The 25590-nt window shown below is 38.9% G+C and overlaps 1 protein-coding gene across 5 annotated transcripts in view; it reads left to right on the top strand.

Moving 5' to 3' along the window:
- The window catches only part of COL14A1 (collagen type XIV alpha 1 chain), a 243560-nt gene that overhangs the window by 83086 nt on the left and 134884 nt on the right, over window positions 1-25590 (top strand). For all 5 annotated transcript variants that reach the window (XM_060195648.1, XM_060195647.1, XM_060195649.1 and 2 more), the window contains 3 exons: window positions 466-595; window positions 10239-10378; window positions 24991-25117. In XM_060195648.1, the coding sequence (XP_060051631.1) occupies window positions 466-595; window positions 10239-10378; window positions 24991-25117 (397 nt within the window). The remainder of the gene's footprint in view (window positions 1-465; window positions 596-10238; window positions 10379-24990; window positions 25118-25590) is intronic.

The raw sequence follows: 25590 nt of genomic DNA, 5'->3' as shown, positions 1-25590 counted from the left end.
TAACCTGAGAGGCTTCTTTGTTGTGTGAGCCAATAAAAAAAGATTCAGGTCAGTTGAACTTGAAGCCAAAACTGGGCATGAAGCCAGCTGACTGGTTAGAATTAGCCAAGTGGAATAAGATGTCCACTTGGCCTTGCCCCTAGCTCACACTATAGAGAACACTGAAGATTCAATTTCTCCCACACTCTTCTGAGGTTCAAATATTTGTTAATCTGGTAGTAATCGCTACTTGTCCAGATGTAAAGAGTTATCTTAAAATAACACACATGGGCACATCAAGTTTTATGTTTCCGTCAAAACTGTTCTTAATATGAAGCAACATGAAAGAAAAGTGTTGAAACTTGTTTGATGGGGGGTTGTGAAGAGATAAAGCCTTAAGTTCATGAATTTCACCATTCAGTTATATTCTGATCACTATGAATAATGCACACTGGCAAATTATCTGATAATGTGTGTTCTTTTCAGATGAAAATTGGAGAGACCCACACAAATATTGAATTGAGTGGTTTGTTGCCCAATACGGAATACACAGTTACAATTTATGCTATGTTTGGAGAAGAGGCCAGTGATCCTGTTACAAGTCAAGAAACAACATGTAAGGAGTTCAGTCATTCAGATGAAATGTTATCATGTTTTAAAAAATTTATTTATTTTGGAATTCTGAATTGGAAACATTAATTTAGGTTGAAACTTCTTAAGAGCTGATTGTAATGTAAGAAAATGAGTGTTTTTCTAAGGGGAAAGAAATGTATTTGTGGTAATCATATCATTATGAACTACATGGATGCTAGATCTGACTTTTAGAATTCTCTGGATATATAAATAAAAATAGAAAAAACCTAATTCTCTAGATATTGCCAACAGTATCTTTATCTGAATCCAAATGCAAGATCAGATCACAGGATAGATGTGTTGGTTTTGGAAAGATAGCAACTGAGTTAGTAGTCCCAACTTCAGTAAAATTGTGATTTAATGATAATGAAAAAGTGATGCAACATTTTGTCTTAATGGCTTTATCAGCACTGATTCAGATCAATTCATCAGTTGTCTGGATTGAATTATAACTGCTCATATTCTCCTACCAAGGTCAAGACCAAAATTTAGTCAAGTTATGTCAGTTTCATGATCTGACTAGAGGAAATAGTTGTAATTTCAATCTTGTCATCAAATATGGGATTTAATCAGGTAATGAGTTATGTTTTAGAGTTGTAAGAGATACATAATAAATCATAGTGGTTGTTTTCACTATAAGTGTATAAAATCTCATGAAAATACCAAATATTTTTGACATTTTTTCTTATTAGTGATACAATAATAGTTAATAAGATTATAAAATTACAGGAATATAGTTCCCCAGATTACTTACCACCCTAATTCTGTGCCCCCTCCTTCTATAGATAACCACATAGTTCTCAGTTTGGCTACTTCTTTTTTATCATCCTATTCTTCTCAAGCTCACCTGTTTGAATTTTCTTTCTCTTTCTCTCTCTCTCTCATTATCTTTATTTGTTGGATAAAGATAGTCAGAAATTGAGAGGGTAGTGGGAGATAAAGAGGGTGAGACAGAGGCATCTGCAGCCCTGCTTCACAACTCACAAAGCTTTCCCCCTGCAGGTGGGTACTGGAGGCTTGAACCCAAGTTCTTGAGTACTGTAACATGTGAGCTCAACCAGGTGTACTACCACCTGGCCCCTATTTGAATTCTCTATATTCTGCATGTAAATGAAACCATCAGCTGGTACTCACAAGCTTTAATCTATAGAATCATAAGATGTTTCTTGAAAAAGTACAGAAAGCTATGGAATGAATACTTGGGAATCTGCAGAATTGTGATCCAACAACTAGCTCATTCTCTGGAGCTCATACTTTACCATGTGAGGACCCAGATTTGAGCTCCTGGACACCACAGAGGAGCACCATGCAAAGGTGAAGTTCATGAATGATGAGCTAGTGTTTATCACCCTTTAATTGCTGTATGAGCCAACAAAAAAGAGAGGAAAAGAAAGAGAGAAGATAGGAAGGGAGGAAGGAAAGAAAGAATCCATTGGGAGCAGTGATATCTCACAGGCCAGTAATCCCAAACTGTCAGAATAAAATAATAATAAATAAAATGTCAACACCATTACAAATATTTTTTTTAATATTTATTTATTTATTTCCCCTTTTTGCACTTGTTGTTTTTATTATTGTTGTAGTTATTACTGATGTTGTTATTGATATCCTTGCTGTTGGATAGGACAGAGAGAAATGGAGAGAGGAGGGGGAGAAAGATAGACAACTGCAGACCTGCTTCACGGCTTGTGAAGCAACTCCCCTGCAGGTGTGGAGCCGGAGACTCGAACCTGGATCCTCAGGTCAGTCTTTGTACTTTGCGCCATGTGCGCTTAACCCGCTGCACTACCACTGGATTCCCTATTACAAATATTTTTAAAGTAACAGCCAGTGTTTCTTCTGATTTAGGCTGATAAAGTTTGTTTTTTATTTCTTTACTGGGTTTAATGTTTTACATTCAACAGTAAATACAATAGTTTGTACATACATAAAATTTCTCAATTTTTCACATAACAGTACAAACCCCAGTAGGTCCTCTGTCATCCTTTTTGGACCTGTACTCCCCTGCCCCACCCACACCAGAGTCTTTTAATTTGGTGTAATACACCAACTCCAGTTCAAGTTCTACTTGTGTTTTTTTTTTCCTAATCTTATTGTTCAACTTATGCCTGTGAGTGAGACCATCCTATATTCATTCTTCTGTTTCTGACTTATTTCACTTAACATGATTTCTTCAAGCTCCATCCAAGATCAGCTGAAAACGGTGAATTCACCGTTTTTAATAGCTGAGTAGTATTCCATTGTGTATATATACCACAACTTGCTCAGCCACTCATCTGTTGTTGGACACCTGGGTTGCTTCCATGTTTTGGCTATTAAAAATTGTGCTATTATGAACATAGGTATACACACATCTTTTTGCATAGGTGTGTTGGGTTCATTAGGTTATATCCTCAGGAGAGGAACTGCAGGATCATAGGGCAGGTCCATTTCTAGCCTTCTCTAGACTGCTCTCCACAGGGGTTAGACTAATGCAGTGCAAGAGGGTTCCTTTGTCTCCACAACCTCTCCAACATTTGTTGCTGCTATCTTTTCTGATGTATGGCATTCTCACAGGAGTGAAGTGGTATCTCATTGTTGTCTTTTTTTGAATTTCTCTGACAATCAATGACTTGGAGCATTTTTGTCATGGGTTTCTCTACCTTTTGGATCTCCTCTGTGGTGAATATTCTGCCCATATCCTCTCCCCATTTTTGAATGGGGTTATTTGTTTTCTTCTTGTTGAGTTTAGCAAGCTCTTTATATATTTTGGTTATTAAACTTTTGTCTGATATATGGCATGTAAAGATCTTCTCTGAATCTTTGAGGGGTCTCTTTGTTTGGGTATTGGTTTCTTTGGCTGTGCAGAAGCTTTTTGCTGTGCAGAAGTAGTCCCATAGGTTTATACTTGCCTTAGTATTCTTTGTAATTGTATTCATTTCGTTGAAGATGTCTTTAAAAATTTATGCGGGAAAGAGTTCTGCCAATATTTTCCTCTAAGTATCTAATAGTTTCTGGTCTAATAGCCAAGTCCTTGATCCACTTGGAATTTACTTTTCTGTTTAGTGAAATATAGTGGTTCAGTTTCATTCTTCTGCATGTTTCAACCCATTTTTTCCAACATCATTTGTTGAAAAGACTCTGCTTTCCCCCCATTTAATAGTCTGGGCACCTTTATCAAATATTAGATGGCCATAAGTGAGGGGTCTTCTGGGCTCTCAATTCTTTTTTTTTTTTAGTGCTAAAGACTTTTTTTTAATTTATTTTTTTATTTAAGAAAGGATAAATTAACAAAGCCATAGGGGTAGGAGGGGTACAACTCCACACAATTCCCACCACCCAATCTCCATATCCCATCCCATCCCCTCCCCTGATAGCTTTCCCATTCTCCATCCCTCTGGGAGCATGGACCCAGGGTCGTTGTGGGTTGCAGAAGGTGGAAGGTCTGGCTTCTGTAATTGCTTCCCTGCTGAACATGGACGTTGACTGGTCGGTCCATACTCCCAGTCTGCCTTTCTCTTTCCCTAGTAAGGTGGGTCTCTAGGGAAGCTGAGCTCCAAGATACATTGTGGGGTCTTCAGTCCAGGGAAGCCTGGCTAGCATCCTGATGGCATCTGGAACCTGTTAACTGAAAAGAGAGTTAACATACAAAGCTAAACAAATTGTTGAGCAATCATGGACCCAAAGCTTGGAATAATGGAGAGGAAGTGTTAGGGAGGTACTCACTGCAAACTCTAGTGTACTTCTGCTTTCAGGTATATATTTTGCAGTAGTTTATGGATATGTGTGAGCATATGCTCTCTCTCACAGAACCTGGTGTATATCTAGGTTTTGGGACTTTGTTAGAAAGTGATCCACCTGGGATGGAATTAGAGAATACTATGAAAGGAAAGGTCTCAGCCGAGTAATGAAGCTGAAGGGTTGTCATTCCCCACGTGAAGTCTCTGGACACAGTCTGAAGTGAAGCATGTTGAGGTGGCAATCATTGCATTGATTAGGTTGCGATCGGTTGATGCAGTATTATTTGATATGGATTGGGAGAAGCATGCGGGAAAGTGGTTCCTATCCTAAGGTTCCAGGACTGGGAGAGATATAAGCTCTATAGTGGAGATGTGAGGTTCCTGCTGTCTTAGGGTTCAAAAAGACAATCGATAATTAATGTTATCATCACATTATTTGGTAATTGGGTTAACTTTGAAAAGTCTTTTTGTTAGGGTTTGCTGTATAGTACCCAGTATCTTGCAAATAGCTGTTCCACTGGTTGCTTCTGATCTACTTGGTCTAGGCTTTTGAGAGAGTCTGCATATCAAATACACAGCCTATATTAAAAAGACTCAATCTGTGTTTTAAAAACATAGAGACATAACAATTAATTTTCCCCCTCATATTAATTGACTAGTGATTTATATGACTACACTTTAATAGGAGTGTACATAAACACCATCCCCACCACCAAAAGACTGTGTCCCATCCCACCCACCCACCGGCCCAGGAAGCTGCATGTCTACCCCTCACCACAGGGTTTTTACTTTGGTGCCCTACTTTCAATTTAGTCAGATCCTGCTTTTAGTTTCCCTTTCAGATCTTCTTAGTCAACTTCTGTTGATGAGTGGGATCATACCATACTCATCTTTATCTTTCTGACTTAGCTCACTTATAATTCCTTCTAGCTCTGTCCAAGATGGGTCAGAGAAGGTGGGTTCATTGTCCTTGATAGCTGCATAGTATTTCATTGTGTATATATACCACAGCTTTCTCAGCCACTCATGTGTTGTTGGGAACCTGGGCTGCTTCCAGGTTTTAGCTATTATGAATTGTGCTGCTATGAACATAGGAGTACACACATCTTTTTGGTTGGGTGTTATGGAGTCCTTGGGGTATAACCCCAGGAGAGGAATTACTGGATCATATGGGAGGTCCATGTCTAGCCTTGTGAGAGTTTTCCAGACTGCTCTCCACAGAGGCTGGACCAGTTTACATTCCCACCAGCAATGCAAAAGGGTTCCTCTGTCCCCACAGCCTCTCCAGCATTTGTTGCTGCTGTCCTTTTTGATGTATGCCATTCTTACAGGAGTGAGGTGGTATCTCAATGTTGTCTTAATTTGCATTTCTCTGACAATCAGTGACCTAGAGCAGTTTTTCATGTTTGTAGCCTTTTGGATCTCCTCTGTAGTGAATGTTTTGTTCATATCCTCTGCCCATTTTTGGATGGGGTCGTTTGCTTTTTTGGTGCTAAGTTTGCTGAGCTCTTTATATATTTTGGTGATTAGTTTCTTGTCTGATGTATGGCATGTGAAGATCTTCTCCCATTCTGTGAGGGGTCTCTTTGTGGGATAGTTTCTTTGGATGTGCAGAAGCTTTTCAATTTGATGTAGTCCCATTGGTTTGTTTCTGCTTTAGTCTTTCTTGCAATTGGGTTTATTTCATCAAAGATGTCCTTGAGGTATAGTTGGGAAAGTGTTTTACCAATGTTTTCCTCTAAGTATTTTATTGTTTCTGGTCTAACATCCAGGTCTTGAATCCGTTTAGAGTTGATTTTTGTTCCTGGCGAGATAGTGGTTCAATTTCATTCTTCTGCATGTTACAACCCAGTTTTCCCAGTACCATTTATTGAAGAGATCTGGGCTCTCAATTCTATTCCACTGGTCAGTGTGTTTCAGTACCAAGCAGTTTTGATGACGATGGCCCTATAATACAATTTGAAGTCTGGGAGTTTGATGCCTACGGTTCTGTTCTTTCTTCTCAAGATTGTTTTGGCAATTCTAGGTCTTTTCTGGTTCCAGATAAACATCTGTAGCATTTCTAGTCTCCTAAAAATGTGGTTGGGATCTTGATGGGGATAACATTGCATTTGCATATGGTTCTGGGTAGTATATTCATTTTGATGATGTTAAATCTTCCAACCCATGAACATGGATTATCTTTCCACTTCTTTGTGTCTTTTTCAGTTCCCTTGAGTAGTGACACATAATTTTCAGTATACAAGTTTTTGACATTTTGGGTTAGAATTATTCCTAGATATTTTATTGTTTTTGTTGCTATAGTTAAAGGAATTGATTTCTGGATTTCAATTTCTTCTAACTTAGTGTTTGCATAGAGGAATGCCACTCACTTTTGAATGTTAATTTTGTAGCCTGATATCTTACTGTATTGCCTGATAATTTGCAAAAGCTTCTTGCTGCTTTCTAGGTTTTTCTATGTATACTATCATGTCACCTTCAAGTAGGGAGAGTTTGACTTCTTCTCTTCCAATCTGTATCACTTTAATTCCTTGTTCCAGCCTGATTGCTGTGGCAAGAACTTCCAACACTATTTTGTATAATAATGGTGATACCAGGCAGCCCTGTTTAGTACATGATCTGAGGGGTAATGATTCTCGTTTTTCACCATTGAGTATGATGTTGGCTGTAGGTTTGCTATATGTAGACTCCACTTATCTTCAAGAATTTTCCATCTATTCCCATTTTGTGTAGTGTTTTGATCATAAAGGGATGTTGGATTTTGTCAAAGGCTTTCTCTGCATCTATTGATATGTCCATGTGGTTTTTGGTCTTGCTTTTATTGATGTGGTGGATAAATCAACCTTGCATCCCTAGGATAAACCCCACTTGGTCATGATGAACAATCTTTTTAATATACTGCTGTATCTGGTTGGCTAGAACTTTGTTCAATATTTTAGCATCTATGTTCATCAGAGATATTGGTCTGTAGCTTTCTTTTTTGGTTGTGTCCCTGTCTGTCTTGGTTTTAGAGTGATGTTGGCTTCATAGAAGCTGCAAGGGAATATTCCTATGTCTTCAGTCTTCTGGAAGACTTTTATAAGTCGAGGTATTAACTCTTCCTTGAAGGTTTTGTAGAATTCATTTTAAAACCATGTGGTCCAGGACTTTTATTCTTGGGAAGGTTTTTGATAACTGTTTCAATTTCTTTGGCTGTGATGGGCTGTGATGGGACTGTTTCAATTTCTTTGGCTGTGATAGGACTGTGATGGAAGTTTTTAGGTATCTAGGAAATCATCCATTTCTTCTAGGTTCTCTAAATTGGTGGCATATAGTTGTTCATAGAAGCCTCCTATGATATGTTGAATTTCTGCAGTGTCAGTTACAATATCTCCTCTTTCATTTATGATGCAATTTATTTGGGTCTTCTCCCTTTTTTGTGTTGTGAGTCTGGCTAAAGGTTTGTCGATTTTGTTCACTCTTTCAAAGAACCAACATTTACTTTCGTTGATCTTTTGTATGGTTTTCTTATTTTCAATGTTATTTTTTTCTGCCATCTCTTTAGTGATTTCTGTCCTTCTGGTTGTTCTCAGTACTGCCTTCTCTGTCTCCCAAATATTTTGATAGCTCTTTTCTTCATTTTCACTGAACTCTCGAAACATTTTGATTTCTTCCTTTATTTCCTCTGTGACCCAGTAGTTGTTAAGGAGTGTACTGTTGAGTTTCCACATTCTGGGACTATTACTACTATTACTACTATTACTACTGACTATTATTACTATTACTATTACGACTGTTTTGTCGATTGTTAAGTGTTAGTTTAATTCCACTGTGGTCTGAGAAGATGCTTGGGATGATTTCAATGCTCTTGAATTTGCTGATGCTGTCTTTGTAGCCTAACATATGGTCTGTCCTTGAGAATGACTGATGTGGACTTGAGTAGTAGAATGTGTATTCCAGTTTCTTGGGGTGAGAGATTCTGAAAATGTCTAATATCTGAACATTCCAGGTCCAGGAACGATGACAGTGCGTGACATGAGCAAAGGAGAAAGTAGTGGACAGAGATATGGCAGAGATATTAGTGATCCAGCTAATAAGTGTCTTAAAGACCATTACTTCAGCTGTGGGTGCACTCTGAGGGTTTATACTGAGGAATAAAATTATGTGACTTATATGTTTGACTGATCCATCAGTTAACTGCAGGGTGGCTGTGGAGTTAGCTTAGCCTGTTAGCACATAGAATATAAGATGTCTTAAGCCCCAGACGTTATACGTTCAGTCTCTGGCACCACTTTATGCCACACTGAGCAGTGCTCTGGTTCTTTCTTTCTCTCCCCCTTCTCTTATTCTCTCTATCACAGGGGGGAAAAGTTTAAAAAGAAGGAGGAGGAGGAGTTCTGTGGGTAGGGAGCAGCTGTAGGGGACCTGAGCTCAATGGTAGGTAACAGCCATCTATACACAGAAGATTATTTTTGCTAGAGATACCACTGGGTAGTACTGTGGATGAAAATGGATGCAACTCCAGGGATAGTGTCAATGTAGTGTCTTCCCCTTACCTCTGAAAGAATAGGTTGAAAACTGGGTCATAAAAGGGGCTCAGTGGTCTGCATGCTGCTGAAGTCATCCTGGTACTGAATACATTTAAAAAGATAAATCAGAATAGAGGAAAGATGGAAACAGGGTATCTTCCTTAGAAATTATTGCATAAATCCAAGCTAAGAGATAATAGTAATTTTCACTAAGATGGCAGTGATGGGATAGATAGGGCATAAAAAGAAGTAATCAGATTCTGGAGATAGATAAAATGAACTGCTGGTGAGCTGAAAGTGGGATGTAAGGAAAGAGGAATTCAGAATGATTACAGGCTTTTGGATTTTAGAGATGAGAAGAATGAAATTTCCATTTGCTCAGAGTAAAAAACTGAGAGGAAAAAATGGGAGAGATGGTAGGAGTAAGTGGTTCAGTTTGGAGCATGTTAAGTTAGAGATGCCAGGTCAATATCCCCTTCATTTCACACATGGGAAATGGTGGTGCAGTGAAGTAGAGTGATTCCATCAGGACCGGAAGAAAGAAGAGGAAAGAAGAAAGGACATCCAGAAGTTGTAACAGGTGTTGGTGTGACTTAGAAAGGAAGAGAAAATGGAACCATGGTGGGGGGCGGGAGGGGGAGATGGGCAAAATATATACAAAAATAATTATGGAAATAATAGTCAACCCATATCTGTGACCTTGGGAAAACTACCATAACTTCTTCCAATGGAGGGAATGGAGATATAGAATTCTGGTGCTGGGAACAATGTTTTCTTATAATTTTGTAAATCAGTATTAAATCAGTATACTGTTTTCTTATAATTTTGTAAATCAGTATTAAATCACTAATAAGTATTTTAAAAAGAAAAAAATAGAGTTATTTTGCCATATGATACTCATATAATACTTAGTATAAAAGCTTAGATTTCATTTCAGTTATCCTATATTGTTTAATTGATTATGTTACTTACTTACAAGTTCTAGTAATCATATTGGCAGGCAAAGATAGGCACAGAAAATTTACCTAAATCTTATTCCTAAGCATATATCATTTTTTACCACTCTTTATTCTCTACAAGAAAAATATTGATTTAAATAACTATTTTTATTTATTATTGGATAGAGATACTGAAAAATTGAGAGAGGTAGGGGAGATAGAGAGAGAGAGTACACACAAGAGAGACCTGTAGCCCTGCTTCACTGCTTATGAAGCTTTCCCTCTGCAGGTGGGGCCAGGGGCTCAAACCCGGGTCCTTGAGTATTGTGACGTGCACTCCACCAGGTGCACCACTACCTAGCCCAACTTCATATGCGTTTATGGTATTTATATGGTGTTTTTGCATTTTAACACTATGTAACTTTTATTTTTAACTATTTTATTCCCCATTTACTGCAAAGTGCCCTTAAGTCCACCAAGAAACCTGAGGATATCCAATGTTGGCTCTAACAGTGCCCGGTTAGCCTGGGACCCAACTTCAAAGAAGATCAGTGGTTATCGGATTGTATATAACAATGAGGATGGGACTGAAGTAAATGAGGTAAGCTGTCAGACATGGTTGTATGTTAAGCTGGTTTATTGGTTGTATGTTAATATTTTTATGGCTACATAACCACTCATCCCAAAACATCATGACCAAAACAATACTAATCATTTATTTTCTTTTATAGCTTTTTGTGGGTTGGGAATTGGGGTGTGAACATGTAGATCTTACTTGGAATAAATCACAAGATTGTAGTCTGATAGTGACTGAAGCTGAAGTCATTGCAATAGCTTCGTCATGTATGATATGTGTTCTGGAAAGACTATGCTAGCTGGAAATAAGTTCTCTGTATCTCTAAGTACCTCAGAGTACCATCTTCACATGGTCCTCCAGCATGGAAGTCATGACATAAGCCATTGGTAGGGGTTATCAAAAGTCACTCTGTGGGTCAGAGATAGAGAAGATCCAGATCCCACCACAGTGAGACAGGTGTGTGGGATGATATATGCTTGTTGATGAGACCATCTTTGGAAATTGGAACAATTGACAGGGTTCAGGAGGTTTGTGTCTTTTAGAAATAGAAATCTTGGAATAACGTCAGTGATACACAGTTTATGCCTCTGTTCTGAGTAAACTGGCATATGAAAGACCTTTGTTAGGTGACCTTAAATTGAAAACTAAATTTTGTGTCAGTAGATGCTTTTGAATTATAGGGGCCAGTAAAAATCTTGAAGATACAACATCTTGCACTCATAAAGTGCTTCAAAAAGTCTTCCCTTGGAAATAGATTGTATGGGGGTAGATAGAAAAGTGATTTTAATTTTTTCCTTCATCTTTGTCCAAGAAGTTGAGACAAAGAGGGAAATGTTTTAGATGACATCATTTCTATTTTCTGACCATATAAAGTAAGTGGTTTCATATGCAGAGATAAGCTTTTTCCTATAACTAAATCTAAGCAATATTTTGCAGCGTTTACCCTCATAATGCCATTGACAATGGACAATAACAGCACATTTGTTAATAATACAGAAATGCTGTTCAAGGACTTTTATTAAATCTTCATAAATCCTGAGGGTAAATAATCCTGATGAGGCTGGGATCATCTGGACACGTTACTTTGCTTTTGAAGGTTGGAGTCTAAAGTAATAACAAGATTGAAACTAAAGCCACTGAACTATCCACATCTTTTAGTCTCTAGTAGTAAATCAACTATAGCAGGTTTTCAGAATTGTTTTATTTGTTGTTATTTTGTTATAGTTTGATTCTTTGCTGGGGCCATTGTCTGTGTGGAGTTTGCATGTTTTCCCCAGACCTGCATTCTTTTCTCTGAACACTGTGGTTTTCTCCCACATCCCGAAGTTAACATGTTTAGTAAACGTCCTTGTCTTTACTGTCCCAGACTTGAATAAGTGTGTGTGTGTATGTGTGTGTGTGTGTGTGTAACACACTCTATAATGGAAGGGTATCTTGTCTAGTGTGCATTCCTTGTTGGTTCCCAAAGCTGCTGGGAAAGACTCCAGCTACTAGAGAAACTGAACTGAAATAAGTGGTTACACAAACAACTGATGAACTAATGCAAATTATTGTGTCTTCATCTAGAAGTTTGATGATGTCTTTGTGACAAGAAATGTGACCGTCCTGAGCCAGGCTAATGGCAATGCAATGCCGTATCCTCCACCCAGTGAGCTATCTCTCCCCACCATCCCTCCTTTTGGAGGGAGATCTGGGTTTAATTTTTTTTTTACTATCTTTTTTTACTTATTGGATAGCGACAACCAGAAATCAAGAGGGAAGGGCATGATAGAGAGGGAGAGAGACAGAGAGACACCTGCAATATTGCTTCACCACTCGCAAAGATTTCCCCCTGCAGGTGGGACTAGGGGCTCAAATCTAAGTCCTTGCACACTATGATGTGTGCACTCAACCACCTGGCCCCTGGGTTTAATTTTTTATAGCAATTTAAATATTTATTTTCTTAAAAGCACAAGCATAGAGCCCTCTATGACAGCAGTTTTTGACCAAAGGGACTAGAAACAGAATAGGATGTACCTCTTTGGCAAGCATCTCAGCCCCAGTACAATGCAGCTCTTGAAGTAACAAGTGAGTGCTCAAAAGATCCAATTCAGGGAAGAGGGTCTCTGTCTGTATATGAGTAAGTCCTCAATATGAGAATAACTTAACTTTTTTAAAAATAATCATCTTACTAAAGAAATATTGATTTATAAGTCCATTGTTACAATGCTACAGTTCCACATATGCCAAAATACGGGGCAGTACATTTGGGCCCCTGACCTACTTTCAGCCCCCTACCTCCACCCTCTTTTTTTCTTTTTTCTTTATAAACAGGAAACACTGACAAAACCATAGGATAAGAGGGGTTCAACTCCACACAATTCCCACCACCAGAACTCCATATCCCATCTCCTCCCTTGATAGTTTTCCTATTCTTTATCCCTTTGGGAGTATGGACCCAAGGTCATTGTGGGATGCAGAAGATGGAAGGTCTGGCTTCTGTAATTGCTTCCCTGCTGAACATGGGCGTTAGAAGGTTGATCCATATTCCCAGCCTGCCTCTCTCTTTCCCTAGTGGGACTCTACCCTCTTTTTAAATCTTTGGATCTGCTGTGTATTTAAATTTCTCCCTATATTTTCCATTTCTTTGTTTCTTAAGTACCTCCCGAGAGTGAAACAATGCTATTCATTCTTCTCCATCTGGCTTACTTTATTTATCATGAATCCCTGAAGGTCCATACATGTTATAAACAAAGACTATCTCATCATTTATTTTTTTAACTTTAGTTTATTTGGTAGGATAGAGAGAACTTGAAAAGGAAAGGGAGTGGAATGGAATGGAGGGAGGGAGAGAGAGAGAGAGAGAGATACAGAGAGATACAGAGAGAGAGAGAGAGAGACCTGTACTACTGCTTTACCACCTGTGAAGCTTTCCTCCTGCAGGTGGAGACCAGCAGCTTGAATCCAGGTCCTTGCACATGGTAACCCATGCACTTAACCAGGTGTGCCACTGCCCAGCTCCAATCAACATTTTTTAAAACAATATATTTGTCTTTTTTAAATTAGTGATTTAATAATGATTAAGAAGATTGTAAGATGACAGGCATACAATTCCACACATTTCCCACCATCAGAGTTGTATCCTCCTCCTCCATTGGAAAATTCCCTATTCTTTATCCCTCTCTGGGAATATGACCCCAAATTTGTTTTTTGGGGTGCAGGAGATGGAAGGTCTGGCTTCTGAAATTGATTCTCCACTGGACATATATATCAATCCATATCCCCAGTCTGTTTCTATCTTTCCTTAGTTGGGTCAGACTCTGGAGAGGTAAAGTTCCAGGACATATTGGTGAGGTCATCTGCCTGGAGAGGTTTGGATGGCATTGTGGTAGCATCTGCAACTTGGAGGCTGAAAGGTAGTGATATACAAAGCAAAGTGTTCAATAAACAGGGGCCCAAAGGCAGGAATAAAGTAAATGAATTCAAAGGTCTTCATGTGGAGAGAATCTATGAAGTCTACTTTAGGTATGTTTCATGTGGCCCATGATTTTACTAATTTTTGGCTGAGCTTGATAGCTAACATACAGGTGGGCTAAAAGTATTGCCTGGCACTATTCCAGCCTTTAGATCCATGATTGTTCAACAACTTGTTTGGTTTTATATGTTAACTCTCTTTTCAGCCACCAGGTTCCAGATGCTACTATGATGCCAACCAGACTTCCCTGAACAGACAACCCCACCAATGTGTCTTGAAACTCCAATTCCCCAGAAACCTGCCCCACTAGGGAAAGAGAGAGACAGGTTGGGAGTATGGATCAACCTGCCAATGCCCATGGTCAGTGGAGAAGCAATTACAGAAGCCATACCTTCCACCTTCTGCATCCCACAATGACCTTGGGTCCATACTCCCAGAGGAATAAAGAATAGGAAAGTTATCAGGGGAGGGGATGGGATATGGAGAGCTGGTGATGGGAATTGTGTGGAGTTGTACCCCTCTTATCCTATGGTTTTGTCAATGTTTCCTTTTTATTAATAAAAAATTAAATTAAAGGAAAATAAAAAGAAGTATTGCCTGGGAAGATGGTGTCAGAGTTTAGATAAGGGCTACAAAGCTGGATAAGTGTAAAGAGTATCTCCCAAATATGAGGGAGATTATAAATACCATTAACTGCTAACCCCATTGATCTGACCTAGGGCTCATGTCTATTCATACTTAGCACAAAAGCCTTTGAAACCTCTGAGTCCCTGTCAAAGTTCACACATCCATGGTCACAGCTAGGAAAATTCTAGGCTTCACTCATTTCAGGAGCAGTCTTCCTTGAGTAGCAGAGTAAGTTGACTAGCCTCCCTTCAGAGAGTGGGGCAGTTCCCACCATTACTGCACTCCAATGAGGCAAGGTCCTGGAGAGGCCAGCAAGAGGGCTTATTCAACATCTTTTCTTTCCTTTTTTAATTTAATTTTTTTAATTTTTAAAATTAGGACCACTAGGTCCTCGGCCATCATGTTCCAGGACGTGAATCCTACCCCCGCCCACCCCAGAGTCTTTTACTTTAGTGCAATACACCAACTCCAGTCCAAGTTCTGCTTAGTGTTTTCTCTTCAGATCTTGTTTTTTACTTCTGCCTATGAGTGAGACCCTCCTATATTCATCCTTCTGTTTCTGACTTATTTCACATAACATGATTTATTTAAGCTCCATCCAAGATTAGCTGAAAACGGTAAAGTTGCCATTTTTAATAGCTGAGTAGTATTCCATTGTGTATATATACCACAGCTTACTCAGCCATTCATCTGTTGTTGGACACCTGGGTTGCTTCCAGGTTTTGGCTATTACAAATTGTGCTATTATGAACATAGGTATACACACATCTTTTTGGATAGGTGTGTTGGGTTCATTAGGATATATCCTCAGGAGAGGAACTGCAGGATCATAGGGCAGGTCCATTTCTAGCCTTCTGAGAGTTCTCCAGACTGCTCTCCCACAGGGGTTAAGACTAATGTACATTCCCACCAGCAGTGCAAGAGGGTTCCTTTGTCCCCACAATCTCTCCAGCATTTGTGGCTGCTATCTTTTCTGATGTATGGCATTCTCATAGGAGTTATCTCATTGTTGTCTTTATTTGAATTTCTCTGACAGTAAATGACTTGGAGCATTTTTTTTCATGTGTTTCTCTGCCTTTTGGATCTCTTCTATGGTGAATATTCTGTCCATATCCTCTCCCCATTTTTGGATGGGGTTATTTGTTTTCTTGTTGTTGAGTTTGGCAAGCTTTTTAATATATTTTGGTTATTAGCCTCTTGCCTGACGTATGGCATGTAAAGATCTCCCATTCTGTGAGGGGTCTCTTTGAGTATTGGTTTCTTGTGCTGTGCAGAAGCTTTTTATGTTATGTTATGTAGTCAGTCCCATTGGTTTATTCTTGCCTTAGTCTTCTTTGTAATTGGATTCGTTTCATTGAAGATGTCTTTAAAATTTAGATAGAAAAGAGTCTGCCAAAATTTTACTCTAAGTATTTGATAGTTTCTGATCTAACATCCAAGTCCTTAGTCCACTTGGAATTTACTTTTGTGTTTGGTAAAATATAGTGGTTCAGTTTCATTCTTCTGCATGTTTCAACCCAATTTTTCTAACACCATTTGTTGAAGAGACTCTGCTTTCCCCATTTAATAGTCTGGGCACCTTTGTTAAAGATTAGATGTCCATAAGTGTGGGGGCTTACTTCTGGGCTCTCAATTCTATTCCACTGGTCAATGTGTCTATTCATGTTCCAGTACCAAGCAGTTTTAATGACAATGGCCCTATAATACAATTTGAGATCTGGGAGATCTGTTCTTTCTTCTCAAGATTGTTTTGGCAATTCTAGGTCTTTTCTGGTTCCAGATATACATTTGTAGCTTTTGTTTTATTCTCACAAAAATGTGGTTAGGATCTTGATGGGGATAGCATTAAATTTGTAGATGGTTCTGGGTAGTATATTCATTTTAATGATGTACTTTTTCCAACCTAAGAACATGGAATATCTTTCCACTTCTTTGTGTCTTCTTCTATTTCCCTGAGTAGTGACTCATAATTTTCAGTATACAAGTTTTTGGCTTTTTGAGTTAAATTTATTCCTAGATATTTTATTGTTTTTATTGCTATAGTAAAAGGAATTGATTTCTGGATTTTTTTCTTCTTCCAACTTAGTGTTTGCATAAAGTTTTTCACCACTGTGTATGATGTTGGCTGTAGGTTTGCTATATATAGACTCCACTATCTTAAGGAATTTTCCACCTATTCTCATTTTTTGTAGCATTTTGATCATAAAGGAATGTTGGAATGTCAGAGGCTTTCTCTTCATCTATTGATAAAACCATGTGGTTTGGGTCTTGCACTTATGGATGTGGTGGATCACATTGATTTATTTGCATATATTACACCAACCTTGCATCCCTGGGATAAACCCCACTTGGTCATGATGAACAGTCTTAATATACTACTGTACCCATTTGGCTAGGATTTTGTTCAATATTTTAGGATTTTGGTTCATTAGAGATATCGGTCTGTAGTTTTCTTTCTTTTTCTTTTCTTTTTAAAATTTTTTCTGTATTTATTTATTCCCCTTTTTTTGCCCTTGTTGTTTTTTATTGTTGTAGTTATTATTGTTGTTGCTCCTGATGTCATTGTTGTTGGATAAGACAGAGAGAAATGAGAGAGAAGGGGAAGACAGAGAAGGGGAGAGAAAGATAGACACCTACAGACCTACTTCACAGCCTGTGAAGCGACTCCTCTTCAGGTGGGGAGCCAGGGGCTGGAACTGGGATCCTTCCGCTGGTCCTTGTGCTTTGTGCCACATGTGCTTAACTTGCTGCACTACTGCTTTCTTTTCTTTTCTTTTCTTTTTCTTTTTCTTTTCTCCTTTTCTTTTCTTTTTTTCTACTTTCTTTTCTTTTCTTTTTTTTTTATAAGAAAGGAGACATTAACAAAACCATAGAATAAGAGGGGTACAATTCCGCACGATTCCCATAACCCGATCTCCATATCCCATCCCCTCCCCTGATAGCCTTCCCATTTTCTTATCTCTCTGGGAGTATGGATCCAGGGTCATTGTGGGTTGCAGAGGGTGGAAGGTCTGGCTTCTGTAATTGCTTCCCCGCTGAACATGGGCATTGACTGGTAGATCCATACTCCCAGTCTGCCTCTCTCTTTCCCTAGTAGGGTGGGACTCTGAGGAGGTGGAGCTCCAGTACACATTGATGGGGTCGTCTGTCCAGGGAAGTCTGGTCAGCATCATGCTAGCATCTGGAGCCTGGTGACTGAAAAGAGTGTTAACATACAAAGCCAGGCAAATTGTTGAACAATCATGGACTTAAAGACAGGAATAGTGCAGATGAAGTGTTGGGGGGTATTCCCTGCATGCTCTTGTGTACTTCTGCTTTCAGGTATATATTTTTCCCCTAGTTTATGGGCACGGGTGAACCTATGCTCTATCTCAGGGGACCTGGACTATATCTAGGTTTGGGGACTTTATTGGGGAGTGGAACAACTGGAATGGAATTAGAGAATACTATGAAAGGAAAGGTCTCACCCGAGTGATGAAGCTGAAAGGTTGTCATTCCACACCTGAAGTCTCTGTCACAATCTGAAGTGAAGCATGCTGGGGTGGCATTCGTTGCGTTGATTAGGTTGCGATCCGCGGATACAATATTATTTGATTTGAATTGAGAGCAGCATGCAGAAAAGTGGGCCCCACCCTAAGGTTCCAGGACTGGGGGAAATATAGGCTCTATAGAGGAAATGTGAAGTTCCTGTTGTCTTAGGGTTCAAGAAGACAATGGATAGTTATTATTATCGTCACATTATTTGGTGATAGGGTTAACTTTGGAAAGTCCCTTTGATAGGGTTTGGGGTATAATACCCAGCATCTTGTATACAGCTGTGCTACCGGTTGCTTCTATTCTCCCTAGTCTAGGCTTTTGGGAGAGACAACATATCAAAGTTAGCCTATGTATTAAAAAGACTCAGTCTGTGTTTTAAGAAGTTCTAGACATATCATCAGATTTTTGCCTCTCATATTAATTAAATAGTGGTTTATATGTTTACACCTTAATAGAATTGTACATAAGCACCACTCCCATCACCAAAAGACTGTGCTCCATCCCCACCACCCACCCCACCACCCCCGCCCGCTGTGCCGGGAAGCCCAATGGCCACCCTCCCCTTCACCACAGGGTTTTTACATTGGTTCCCTGCTCTCAATTTAGTCAGATCCTGCGTTTAGTTTCCCTTTTTGTTCTTCTTTCTCAACTTCTGTTGATGAGTGGGGACATCCCATACTCATCTTTATCTTTCTGACTTAGCTCACTTAACATAATTTCTTCTAGCTCTGTCCAAGATGGGTCAGAGAAGGTAGGTTCATTGTTCTTAATAGCTGCATAGTATTCCATTGTGTATATGTACCACAGCTTTCTCAGCCACTCATCTGCTGTTGGGAACCTGGGTTGCTTCCAGGTTTTAGCTATTATGAATTGTGCTGCTATGAGCATAGATGCACACACACATTTTTTGGTTGGGCATTATGGAATCCTTGGGGTATATCCCCAGGAGAGGAATTACTGGGTCATATGGAAGGTCTATGTCTATCCTTGTGAGAGTTCTCCAGACTGCTCTCCAGAGAGGCTGGACCAGTTTACATTCCCACCAGCAGTATAGAAGGGTTCCTCTGTCCCCACATCCTCTCCAGCATTTGTTGCTGCTGTCTTTTTTGATGTATGCCATTCTTACAGGAGTGAGGTGGTATCTCAATGTTGTCTTAATTTGCATTTCTCTGACAATCAGTGACCTGGAGCAGTTTTTCATATGTTTGTTAGCCTTTTGGATCTCCTCTGAAGTGAATGTTTTGTTCATATCCTCTGCCCACTTTTGGATGGGGTCATTTGCTTTTTGGGTGCTAAGTTTGTTGAGTTCTCTGTATATTTTGGTGATTAGTCTCTTGTCTGATGTTTGGCATGTGAAGATCTTCTCCCATTCTGTGAGGGGTCTCTTTGTTTGTGTGATAGTTTCTTTGGCTGTGCAAAAAAAAGATTTTGTAGGGTGTTAGTTTACAGACTTGTAGGATCTGAATTGTCAGAAGTCTGGAACCCATAGATGGGCCATAAGAATGGAATTCTTGGGCACTGGTCACAGCTGCTGTCCACAGACAGAACTTACTCAGAGAAGCTTCTGGCTTAGCTTTGAAGATCTTTCAAGCAAATGGATCAAGAATTACCATCATCTTATCCAGAATGATCTTCCTTATTGTGTGTAGTTTTCTTTTTTTGTTGTATCCCTGTCTGCTTTTGGTATCAGAGTGATGTTGGCTTCATAGAAGCTGGAAGGGAATATTCCTGTGTCTTCAGTCTTCTGGAAGACTTTTAAAAGTAGAGGTATTAACTTTTCCTTGAAGGTTTTGTAGAATTCATTTGTAAAACCATCTTTATTCTTTTATTCTTGGGAAGATTTTTGATAACTGTTTCAATTTCATTGGCTGTGATTGACCTGTTCGTATTTTCTAGTTCCTCTTTATTTAATTTTGGAAGTTTGTAGTATCTAGAAACTTGTCCATTTCTTCCAGGTTCTCGAGCATGGTGGCATATAGTTGTTCATAGAAACTTCTCATGATATGTTGAATTTGTGTGGAGTATGTTGTAATATCTCCTCTTTCATTTACAATCTCCTTTTTTTGTTTTTTGAGAGTCTGGCTAAAGGCTTGTCAGTTTTGTTCGCTCTTGAAAAGGACCAATAATTACTTTCATTGATCTTTTGTATGGTTTTCTTATTTTCATTTTTTAATATTTCTTCCCTAATTATTTGAGTCCTTCTGGTGCTGTAGGGTTCCTTTGTTCTTCTTCTAAGTCTTCAGGTTGTGCAATCAGTTTTTTTATTTGTTTCTGTATGTGTGTTTGTATGGCTATGAACATCCCTCTCAGTACTGCCTTAGCTGTATCCCAAATATTTTGATAGCTCTTTTCTTCTTTTTCATTGAACTCGTGAAACATTTTGATTTATTCCTTGATTTCCTCTTTGACCCAGTAGTTGTTAAGGAGTATACTGTTGAGCTTCCACATTTGGGGACTATTACTAATCTTCTGTTTATTATTAAGTGTTAGTTTAATTCCACTGTGGTCTGAGATGGTGCTAGGGGTGATTTCTCTACTCTTGAATTTGCTGGTGCTGTCTTTGTGGCCTAGCATATGGTTTATCCTTGAGAAAGACCCATGTAGACTTAAATTGAATGTGTATTTCCATTACTTTCAATGAATGATTCTGAAAATGTCTAATAGTTCTAGTTTATCTGTCTCTTCATGTAGCTCCCTCATTTCCAGGAAAGAGAGGGAGAGAAAACAACATACTGCTCAAGTCCATGGAGTTTTCTTGATGCTGTCCATGGTGCTTCTACATAGTGTTAGGGCTAATCCCAGAATATCACATATAGTAAAGTGTACTTTATCTTCTGAGTCACCTCCAGGTCTCAAAGAATGTGCTTTTATATTTTCCCATTTTTTTCAGTCTTGGAGGTGCATTTAATATTTATAGTATTTATTTTTAAGTTATTGGGAAATTGGAAAACATAAAACTGAATGTAAAATATAAGTGGATGTCTGAATGAAAACTTGAAAAACTTTATTTGTATAAAGTGCATAAATAATATGTGAATTTTGTAAAAACGCCTTTTGCTAGTTTGTGTGTGTGTGTGTGTGTGTGTGTGTGTGTGTGTGTGTGTGTGTTCTTACCTGTTTAACTGAGATTAAAGGTTTCTGGACAAATGTCTTCTTTAAGGGCAATGTTACTTCACCTGATATGGGAATATATGATTTTTTTTTTATAAAAAGGAAACATTGACAAAACCATAGGATAAGAGGGGTACAACTCCACACAGTTCCCACCACCAGAACTCCGTATCCCATCCCCTCCCCTGATAGCTTTCCTATTGTTTAACCCTCTGGGAGTATGGACCCAAGGTCATTGTGGGATGCAGAAGGTTGAAGGTCTGGCTTCTATAATTGCTTCTCCGCTGAACATGGGCATTGACAGGTCGATTCATACACCCAGCCTGCCTCTCTCTTTCCCTAGTATGGCTCTGGGGAAGCAGAGCTCCAGGACACGTTGGTGGGGATGTCTGTCCAGGGAAGTCCTGTTGTCATCATGGTAGCATCTGGAACCTGGTGGCTGAAAAGAGAGTTAACATACAAAGCCAAAAAAATTGCTGACCAATCATGAACCTAAAGGCTGGAATAGTGCAGATGAAGAGGTGAAGGGGGGGGTCTCCTTTTTGTAGATAGATAGTAGGCATATTTTAGTTATATTCCCAAGGGCCTGTGGCTATACTAGTTGTTTTTTTTTTTTCCCTGAGCCTGATAGCTGATATGCAAGTGGATCCAAGTTATTGTTTGGGGAGATGATTTCATGGCTGGAAAAGGAACAGAAAGCTGGATCATGGAAAGGAGTATAAATATTGTTGACTGTAAACCCCATCAATTTGATTTGGTCTAGGGCCCATATTCAGCTTAGGAGCCTATGTGACCTCTGAATCCCTGTAGATCTAAGCTCACATTCTGTATTCATGAGTAGGAACATTCCAAGCTGCCCCAGTATCAGGACCCATCTTCCTCAGGTGTAGCATAGAGTATGTTGTCCATCCTCCTTTTGGAGGATGGAACATTCTCTACCATTGTTGATCCAAGTTGAGGGTAAGGTCCTATGGGGGTCTATAAAGGGGTCTATTTTGTTGTTCCTGATAGAGATGACTGGTAACAGTAGAGAGAGGGTTTTATTTGAGGTCTAGGCCCATCATGTCTGTTTGGGAATCTCAGGACTCCCCAGTTAGAGCCCCAGCTGATGGGGTGGCCTGATAGTAACTGAAGAGTCATCATTAAAGTATGCCAGTCTCTTGCCCTTATTCAGCTTTTGCAGTCTTTGCTTTGCTAAGGTTAGCTTTGGAGTGAGTGAGAGAATTGTAACAGGAAGTAGGTGAGGAGGGTATCTAAGTCTAATTAGATACTATTTCATTAGGAACTTTACACTGACTCACAGCAGACTATTGTGTACTTTTGCTTTCAGGTATATATTTTGCCCTAATTTATGGATACATGTGAACATATGCTCTATCTCACAGGACCTGGTCTATATCTAGGTTTTGGGACTTTGTTAGGAAGTGAACCACCTGGAATGAAATTAGAGAATACTATGAATGGGAAGGTCTCACTCTAGTAATGAGGCTAAAGGGCTGACATTCCATGCCTGACATATCTGGACACAGTCTGAAGTATGCTGAGATGGTACTTGTTTCGTTGATTAGGTTGGATCAGCGGATGTAATATCATTTGGTATGAATTGAGAGAAGCGTGAAGGAAAGTGCACCCCACCCTAGAGTTTCCAGGACTGGGGGAAATATAGGCTCTGTTGAGCAAGCGAGAGGTTCCTGCTGTCTTAGGGTAAAGAATACAATTGATAGTTATTGCTACAATCATTATTTGGCAGTTGGGTTAATTTTGAAAAATCCCTTTGTTAGGATTTACTGTATAATAAACAACATCACCATAATTTATGTCCTTTGACATTATTTGTATATGGCTGTGCCACCGGTTGCTTCTGTTCTCCCTGGTCTAGGCTTTTAAGAGAGTCAACATATCAAAGACTCAGACTATGTATTCAGAAGACTGTGCTTTAAAAAGCTTGAGACATACAATCAATTTTACCTTCTCATATTAATTAAATAGTGATTTATATTACTACAAATTAATAGGAGAGTACATAAGCAACATTCCCACCACCAAAAGACTGTGTCCCATCCCATTCCATCCCCTCTCTTCCCACCCCCGCTGCCCCGGGAAGCCAAACGAACATCCACCCTCACCCTTACCACAGGGTTTTTTTTGTTTTTTTTTTTACTTTGGTGCCATAGGGAATATAGGATTTTTTTACTGTTAATTTTTCCCAAGCTAAATTTATGATTAGTTGGAACATATGTCTTTATATGTGAGTGATTTTTTATTAGTGATTTAAGAATGATTAAGAAGATTTCAAGATAACCAGGGTACATTTTCACACAGTTCCCGCCACCATTGTTCTCTCCCATTCCCCCTGGGAGTATGGACGAAAATTCTTTTTGGAGTACAGAAGGGAGAAGGTCTGGCTTCTGTAATTGATTCTTCACTAGATATGGACATTGGCAGGTGGATCTACACCCCCAGACTTTTCTCTCTGTCCCTAGTGGGGCAGGGCTCTGGAGAGCCGTGATTCCAGAACACACTGATGAGGTAATCTGCCAGAGGAGGTCAGGATGGCCTCCTAGTAGCATATACAACTTGGTGGCTGAAAATTGGTAAGATATAAAGCAAAGTTTTCAATAAACAGGAACCCAAAGGTAGGATTTGAGCAAATGAAACTAGGAGTCTTCTTATGGGAAGAAGTAGGAAGTCTATTTTAGGTATGTTCCATGTGGCCCATGACACTAGTAATTCTTGCCTGAGTATATGTGAGTAATTGTAATATATTTTGTTTTAACTTCTTTCAATAAATTATAAGTACAATTGGGACTATACATAATTCCACAACATTCTGGAATGAACCTTAAAATTTCCACCTAAATCTTGCTTAGGACATTACTTTTACTGTTTGTGAAAACGTTGCTTGCGTGTCTCTGGTTCACTTCCTCTTCCTTTTTTTTTCTCCCCTCATTTACTTTCTCATCCTTCCTTTCACTGTGTTACCCTTCTTCTAATTTTTTTTTGTAGATCTAAGAAGAAAAAATAAACCAGCAATTAAACAAAATAAAATAAAACAGAGCACTTAAACGATAAACAGAGCACAGGCACACGCACACACACACACACAAAAATCAGTGGTTGTGATGACAGGTAACACATGTGGAGTGCTTATCCTGAGCCAGCCACTGTTCTAGGTCTTTGCAAAGTCCACTGTGCGCAATCCTTCTATAAGTAGATGCTGCCAAAATATGATTGGTCTTACTGTGGAAAGAGGTCATGACAGATAGCATAACTGAATGAATTTTTGGGGAAATGAGCAAACGAGGGAGAAACTGATGCTGACATTTGTGTTTTAGAACGGAAAGGCCACAGTTCTCATTCCCAACAGCAGTTAGTCAGCAGTAGAATCCAGAGATGAGCCCAAGTCCCTTGTTTCTCATCAAGAACTCTTTCCTAAAATTACACTGAACTTCAACTTTTTGTTAGACTGTTTGAGAAAGTATACCCAAAAGCAGTTGCATAACAATGAAATCATGGTCACTTATTATCATTTTCCAAGTTATTTTCCTACATCTTGAAGCTACTGCCAGCAAGTCAATTTTAGAACATAGTCTAAAACACAGTATGATAAGTAGGAAAAGTAAATGATGAAATGAAGTAATTGCTTGTGATTAAAACAGTCTATTTAGTATTAAAATGCTTGTATAAATAAACTACATCTTCGAATAACTCTATCTCCAAAACTTACATATTCCCATGTGTGTTTGTATGAAAATGAGAAAACTATATACATATATCTATAATCTGACTGGTTGTGTAATTCCATATATTTGGGCATTATTTATATTTCTGCTACCATTCACACGAAATCTAGACAATAATAAAATGATTTCTGTGTGCTGCATTTTATGTCTTATTTCTTTTGCAGGTTGAGGTTGATCCTATTACTACATTCCCTCTGAAAGGCCTGACCCCCCTCACAGAGTATACTGTTGCCATTTTCTCCATCTATGATGAAGGACAGTCAGAACCTCTGACTGGCATGTTTACCACAGGTTAGTTTTAGGATAGTTTGAAAAGTTTCCAGGATTAACTGCATAGAAATCAGAAACTGGAGCAGCTTTTTCAACTGTGACTTTGAAGAGATTTTGTTTCTTTACAATGTCATTATCTTGAAAGAATTGTGTGCCTGCAAAAAACTAACCTGACTAGCACACCTGCTTTGTCCTGCCTGGGCTATCACCTGGCACCCTCTATTTCTCTCTCTTTTTTTAATCTCAGAATTAGTGTGTGTGTGTGTGTGTGTGTGTGTGTGTGTGTGTGTGTGTGTGTGTGTTGGGGGGGAGTTGTTATTGTTGTTCTTGATGTTGCTCCAAGAAAATTTTAGAATTATTTGCTCTGTTTCTTTAAAAATGTATTACCCAAATTTTGCTATGTTCCTGAAAACATTTGAAAAATATTTTCTTCATAGTATAATAAATATGCAACACTTATTTCATTGACTATCAACTATAATATAAATATTTCA

The sequence above is a fragment of the Erinaceus europaeus genome, chromosome 1 (genome assembly GCF_950295315.1).
Source record: "Erinaceus europaeus chromosome 1, mEriEur2.1, whole genome shotgun sequence".
Taxonomy (NCBI): Eukaryota; Metazoa; Chordata; class Mammalia; order Eulipotyphla; family Erinaceidae; genus Erinaceus; species Erinaceus europaeus.
This window is presented reverse-complemented; position numbering and strand designations above follow the sequence as displayed.